Raw genomic sequence first — 6,629 nt, forward strand, 5'->3', positions numbered from 1 at the left:
CCCCCCTCTAAGTTTATTTTTACTTTCAACGGTCAAATTGAATAATCTGTATTTTAATAAATGATCTATAACATGTTTGATCTAGTTGAAAACAAAAAAATATCGGCTAAATGCTGTCAATCTAAGTGCTGTCAATGCTAATTTCCTCAGACACCAACCCATGCTGTCGGACGAGGGCTTAAATACATTTTTACCCTTTTCTTTGCCAATCAAATGGACTTTCCTTTCTCCCGCGAGCAAAGTTGTATCTTTCTTAAGATTCGCCAGCTGTTCTCCCAACTCTTATAGTTGCGCAAGCGTAACATCCTTTTTTTCTACCATACGGCTCAGCAGTTTCATACGCACCTCGGCATCTTCTTCGTCTTTCAGACCACACACAAAGATCAAACACTTAAATGTTTCCTCGCTGAGCCCGACTAGTTCCGCTTCTAGAGTAGCCTTATTTATCCGGCATGAAAACGTAACATAGTCTTCTGTGCGTGTTTTTTGCAACTGAAGACACTTGTATCTTTTACTGACGTCCGACTCCTTTGAACCAAACATTGTCCGCAACTTCACTATGGTTCCTGCGAAACCAAAATCACCTGGATTTTTGGGCAATATATAACTGTTGTATCGCTGATGTTCCGCCATACCAAGTTCACGCAACAACAATCGCACCTTGGCATCATCCGGTAATTTTGCAGCATCTTTTTCGATAAGCCCCTCAAAACGCCTATACCATGCAACAAACGTAACGTTCTCCTTCGGATCATAACCAAATTCCGTCAAATGTTTCGCCAACGAGTCAATCAGGAATTCCGGTCCGAACGATTCACGCATATTCATGGACGACATCATACGCGTTAGAAAACATTCTTGCTGCTTCAAAAATGCTTCCTGCTGTTGGTGTAGAATGCACTGCTGCTGCTCGAACATTTCGTGTATCCAAGCGGTATTAGGCTCAGCGACGGTGCTTTGCCGGTGGCTTTCATGGTTGCTTCGCGATGGCTGCTGCTCATCTTTGAGGTCATCTGGGTTCAGCATCATGTATCTGAGGTGTACTTTTTTTTAATATTATAACAATTACTATGGTTATTTTCTAGTATATTACTTCACGTTGTCGTATTTTCCTAGTCACCACTTTTATATTTTCGAGATGTTACATTTTATTAACATTTAGTACGCAAATTACACTTTACGTTTAAGACCTCCGTCCTCGTCGACGGTCCCGGCAGAAGAGAGCGAGTCACTCTTGGGTGCCTGCCTTAGTGCCCTCGTCAATAGGGTCACTCGTGAGAGGTACATTAGACTACGCTTCCAATAAAAAGTCTATAGACTTCAATACTAATTCACATCGAAATTATATTACTGAACTATCTAACAGACTAACACCATAACAATATTCATAAGTTGTAAAGCCAAATTGTGCTGAATCTCGTAACACCTGGCGTGCCAAGCGTTTTTTTAGGAAAGTGCACAAAATGCCACGATTCAAGCGATTCTTATGGCGCGAGTCCACCATTCGGACCAAGCTAGAAAAATGAGTGACTAGAATTGAGTGAATGAGAATGAGCGACCAATTTGTGTTTTCCAGAGTCGTGGACCTACGCTATCGGACATCGTCGAGCTGTCTCGATGACAGTTTCAAATGTAAACAGTTTTGAACGGGACTGTATTTACAATAACACTATTATTTCATAGCAAAAGGAGAAATAATTAATTGAATTTTTTTAGATTTGTTTTTAAATAGAAAAACTAAATATACAAACGAGTGCAATGAGCACCACGTAAGTTTTGCGTGTCCATTGCTCGGACCAAACCAGCAAGCGAACTCCATACAAATTTTTGACAATTGATGTGTCAACAGCTGGTCCGATGGGCAACTCATTCGATCAGCCCGATAGGTGGACACGCGCCATAAAACGCTGAATAAATGATATTTTCAATCAATCAAATAAAGTGAGATCGCATCATTATACTACGAAAAGCTCTACTTCAACCTCTTGATGTATCCGTACGGATTACCTATACGTATTAGTATTGGAGTTGGCAATATTAACAAACAAACGAATCGTGCGTGCGCAAACGCACGGGATTATCACACATCTAGAACGTGAAGTTTGTCAGACGGGACAACCGTTACTTACAATTTTGAGCAAGCGACGCTTGATTTTTGGCATTTCGTGGAATTTAGCTAAAAAACGCTTGGCACTAAAGGTATGATTTTTACCCATGTTTGTGTAATTGAATCTATTTATTTATTAATTTCACAAATGCTATGAATGATCTAGACATAATCGAACGACTATTTTCAGAGTCTTGTAAAAATGCTGAGAAATTCTGTTTCGTTTTTACCTCTTTGTTTTTTCAATTAGTTATCTTATCCAGGTCCAAGAGCACTTTACCTAGTTTTCCAGTGCGAAAACATTTTAACATATACTTAGCAGCTGTTTTAACATCCGGACGTGCGACAACGGTTCCATTGAATAGCCTTGTTTGGATCATTTTATCAAATATTACAGCATTATCAATAAGCGTAGCAGCTATGGAGTCCGTTGGCTTCTGCAAACCCATCACATCAACATAACGATAGTTTCTTTGCTTATTTAGAAGATAAAGTAAATAGTCGGCAATCAGCTCTTCCCCAACTAAATGATCATGTAGAGAGGCCACCAATGCTAGACGAAGTCCCATTTCAATATCATTGATATTTGGAAGCAAAATGCCAGGAGTGTCAAGCAAATAAATAGAAGGTTCTTCGCAGATTTTGATGCGATTCAACACTGTTCGAGTTACACCAGCAATCGCTCCGACTGGAGTTGCTCCTTTTTTGCTAAGGTTTTGATTGCGCAGCACATTAATCAAAGATGATTTTCCAACATTTGGTATGCCAATTATCATAATACAGAAATCTTTTTGAGCTGTACGATTGAATCTACCAGAGTTATTGATAAGACTTTGAGCCAGTGGTAACATTCTTTTCAATCCCTTACAGTTTCTGAAAGCAAATTGTAAAACGTTGATAACAGGAATTTACGTTCCATACAGTATGATGATTATTTCGTCACCATTACAGTCAGCAGTCGGTCGCAGGGCACACTAACTGCGAGGTTAGTAGTACTTACTTCTTCTTGCAACTGGTGAATAAAATATGCTGTTCTCCATACGAATCGTGCCGCAAGCTATCGATTATTTTATTCTCGTACCTTTTCTCGATCAAATCACTTTTGTTAAACACCAATATGTGCGGTTTTATTCCCAAAACATTATGTTGAAAATCAGCATTACGACCAGTCAATGGAATACGTGCATCATGAACCTCAATAATACAATCTATTTGATTCAATTTTTGTTGTATTTGTTTCATACCTTTGAACAAATGACCAGGAAATCAGTTTAACAGAACACAATATACCAATAAAAATATTGTAGAAAAGTACTTCAATCTATTCTTCAGTCATTTTTCTATTTGTTTCATACCTTTATTCATATGACCGGGAAACCAATTCAACAGATCACACGATACCAATGGAAATTTTGTACGAAAATGCATTATAAAAAATTAATTCATACATACAATGATTGAAGTTAGAAATTTGAATGTACAACGTTTATGATTAACAAGTTTTAATCACATAATATGTTAGTATTGTTTTGCTAATGATAACCATTGACGTTAATGTATTTGGATTTTTTATTACTCAACGATTTACGCATTCCCAATCAGCACGAATTTCCACTTCCCAAGCATTCTTTTTTTCTAAAAGTCAAGATCGGAACAGTTAATAAGTGATTTCAGTTTACATATGTCTTGCTCAGAGATTCGGCCGTGCAGCCAGCTTGACCTCGCCTATTAAATACTATTCTCAAGCTAACAGTTAAGAAAAAAGTCGTCGAATGTATAAACCAAAACATGATTAGAATTCTAGTCGAAATGTAATGACATAAGCCAGTCGTTCTCGTGCGATAAAGCATACCCTCCGGGAAACTTCAAATAATGGAAATTGCAAAAAAAACATATGCAATGTGCAAAACAAAACTGCTTTAACACCTTGCGTGCCAAGCGTTTTTTTAGGAAAGTGCACAAAATGCCACGATTCAAGCGATTCTTGCTCATACGTCAGAGCCTCGGTTGCACTGGCTCTAATTCTTAACGTTCTACGTTTGTGATGAATTTTTGGTTTTCTTTGCATTCATTCGTATTTTTATTCGGTCACAAATGCGATAAGTGAGAATAATAGCTGTTCTAAATATTCAAAAATTGCATTTTAAAATGATGCGTTTTTGCCGTAACCCAAAAATGGGTGACATGGCGTTTTGTAAAAATTTACATCACCCACTTTTTGGGTGATGTGGCACTCAAGGTGTTAAGCGATGAAAGCTAATTTGTGTGGCTAATGCAGAATCATTATTCTCTGTTGATGTGCTCACTGGATAGCACTTTTTTGTAGTATCGCTCTATTTGCTCTCTCGCTTCTACACACATTCCTTCTCACAAGTTTTTCGTCATCCGTGTTCTTTTTCAAACAGTTTTGAACGGGACTGTATTTACAATAACATTATTATTTCAAAGCAAAAGTAGATATTTAATTGAAATTTTTTAGATTTGTGAGTTTAAATAGAGCTACTAAATATACGAATGAGTGCAATGAGTATCGTAAGTTTTGCGTGCCCATTACTCGGACCAAACCAGCAAGCGAACTCCATACATTTTTTGAAAATTGATGTGTCAACAGCTGATCCAATGGGCAACTCATTCAATCATTCAATTGATCAAGGGGGGCTAAAAATGTTTAAGCTCTTTTTGGTCTTTTAGTTGGTTAATTTCGTACAAGTGATAGAACGAAACTTTACTGTTGAAAGTCGTCCTTTTAGAAAACCTTAGATTGTGACTGCCTGGGATTAGGTCTTTCACACAATTGGCGGAACTCGTAAGAGTTGTAATGGCGGCTTTGCTAGAGCGTGATTGACAAGTGTATTTCAATTTTGTGTTTCCGAAATAATTAATTCTATTGTCTTTCTTCTTAGATCGCATATAAATAGTTCAGGCGTTTCACTCATTATCTTGAGAAATATTGCTTCATTTTTTAAAAATGGGTCAAACAAACGCAGAGGATGTTTTTGGGAAAAGAATAGATCGTTGCTTAACAGATGCCTTACTGAAATTTAGTAAGTTTTATGAAATTGTTAAAAAAATTCTGTTATGCTATGAATTACATAATAATTTAGCTCGGTAAACCATGTCGAGAGATAAATGTTTGAAATCAGTTTCTTCTTTTCAGGTGGGGGAATAGCAGTGGGCACTATTCTTTCGTTGCTGTTCTTGAAACGTCGCTCTTGGCCAATAATAATGGGATCTGGCTTTGGTGTTGGTATAGCCTACAACAGTTGTGAACGTTCATTAAACTCAATTAGATAAAATGTTAAATTTATCTGTAACTGTGGTGTGTTAAGAGTTCCTAATAAACATCGTAGTCTTTTGAGCTCTTTAAGGAAATCTTTCACCCCAGCATGGTCGAATATTTTAGAATTATTATGTAGTTGCGCTGACTCGACCAAGCCTGCGAAGGAATGGCCTAACACCTGAGTGTTGCTAGCAATGATAGAAACAAGGAACCTACTCAAGCAAAGCCTTGCATTCCCGTTCGCCATGAAAATTCTAAAGTTCTAGCTAGTTGATCTAGAATATAATTTAATTTGGGTTTCTATGCCTCACAAGAAGCAAAAGAAATGATACAATCAGAATTTAGGCAGAAACCCGATGAGAGAAGCAATCCTGGTGTGTTAGAAGAGAGTGTTTGTCAATAACTTCATCGTGTCGACCAATGGATTGAATCTACTATCTTTGTTACACATTTCAGCTTATAGACCAACAATTTTTTTTCAATTTCCTGGTTTCTTGTGCTACAAGAAACGATTTATTCAGTATTGTATTTGATTGATTAATTTTAGTCAAACAGCAGTTTGTAAAATCGAGCAAACGTGCTTTGCTCATCAGAAGTTATGACCTCGATACCGACGCTTCAAGATTTGCCTATTAGCAATCCGAACGTCAAATGTTAAACTATTGAGGTTTCATTAAGCTTAGCGGTTTTTATACGTCCCCACTCGTCGTACATTCATGTTGTTTAGGTTTTATTCAATAACAATCTATTTGATTTTTAGTATTTTTACACCTATTCCCTGAGTTTTCGAGTACAGGGCTCATTATGTACATCTATTATACATCTTGTGTATCCATTTTTAAAAAAGTTGCAAAGTAGCGTAACTTAAGATAACGTTCGTTTCATATGAAACGTGTGCTTTAGAAACCATTAAAATAATATAGCACTGAGTTAGCTATTCTATAGGATGCATTCTATTAAAATACTATACAGCCTATCACCATTACAGCTAGCTGATGCTTTATTGAGAAGAGTCTGTCGGAAAATATGTGCCAGGAAATAAGGTAGGTTCCCCGGTAACAAAATCGGGCCAAGTTGCGTCTTATTGGGAGATAAATGGGCTGCCCAATTATCTCCCGACGGAAGTAATTTTGGACCCTTAACGGGAGATACATTGGAATATTGCGCAGTACCCTTGTGACATTTTGTTCTGTATTTACAAGCCGTTTGTGATATCTCAGCATATATGAAAATAATAGATCC

The 6,629-nt window shown here is 37.2% G+C and overlaps 3 protein-coding genes across 3 annotated transcripts; 1 reads left to right on the plus strand and 2 right to left on the minus strand.

Moving 5' to 3' along the window:
• Positions 1–282: 282 nt before the first annotated feature.
• LOC128729049 (uncharacterized) lies at positions 283–1,029 on the minus strand. Its single transcript, XM_053822697.1, has one exon. It carries the CDS (start codon positions 1,027–1,029, stop codon positions 283–285), a length of 747 nt encoding a protein of 248 aa, XP_053678672.1.
• Positions 1,030–2,226: 1,197 nt separating this feature from the next.
• On the minus strand, positions 2,227–3,535 carry LOC128728250 (mitochondrial GTPase 1). The gene is made up of 3 exons (XM_053821871.1): positions 3,463–3,535; positions 3,108–3,351; positions 2,227–2,980 (listed from the first exon to the last, which is right to left on the minus strand). The coding sequence occupies exons 1-3, from the start codon at positions 3,533–3,535 to the stop codon at positions 2,350–2,352; spliced, it is 948 nt and encodes a 315-aa protein (XP_053677846.1). The 3' UTR covers positions 2,227–2,349.
• Positions 3,536–4,951: 1,416 nt separating this feature from the next.
• On the plus strand, positions 4,952–5,468 carry LOC128728253 (MICOS complex subunit Mic10-like). Its single transcript, XM_053821872.1, has 2 exons — positions 4,952–5,151; positions 5,265–5,468. The coding sequence occupies exons 1-2, from the start codon at positions 5,076–5,078 to the stop codon at positions 5,399–5,401; spliced, it is 213 nt and encodes a 70-aa protein (XP_053677847.1). The 5' UTR covers positions 4,952–5,075; the 3' UTR covers positions 5,402–5,468.
• Positions 5,469–6,629: the final 1,161 nt, after the last annotated feature.

The sequence above is a fragment of the Anopheles nili genome, chromosome X (assembly GCF_943737925.1).
Source record: "Anopheles nili chromosome X, idAnoNiliSN_F5_01, whole genome shotgun sequence".
In the NCBI taxonomy this organism is placed as follows: Eukaryota; Metazoa; Arthropoda; class Insecta; order Diptera; family Culicidae; genus Anopheles; species Anopheles nili.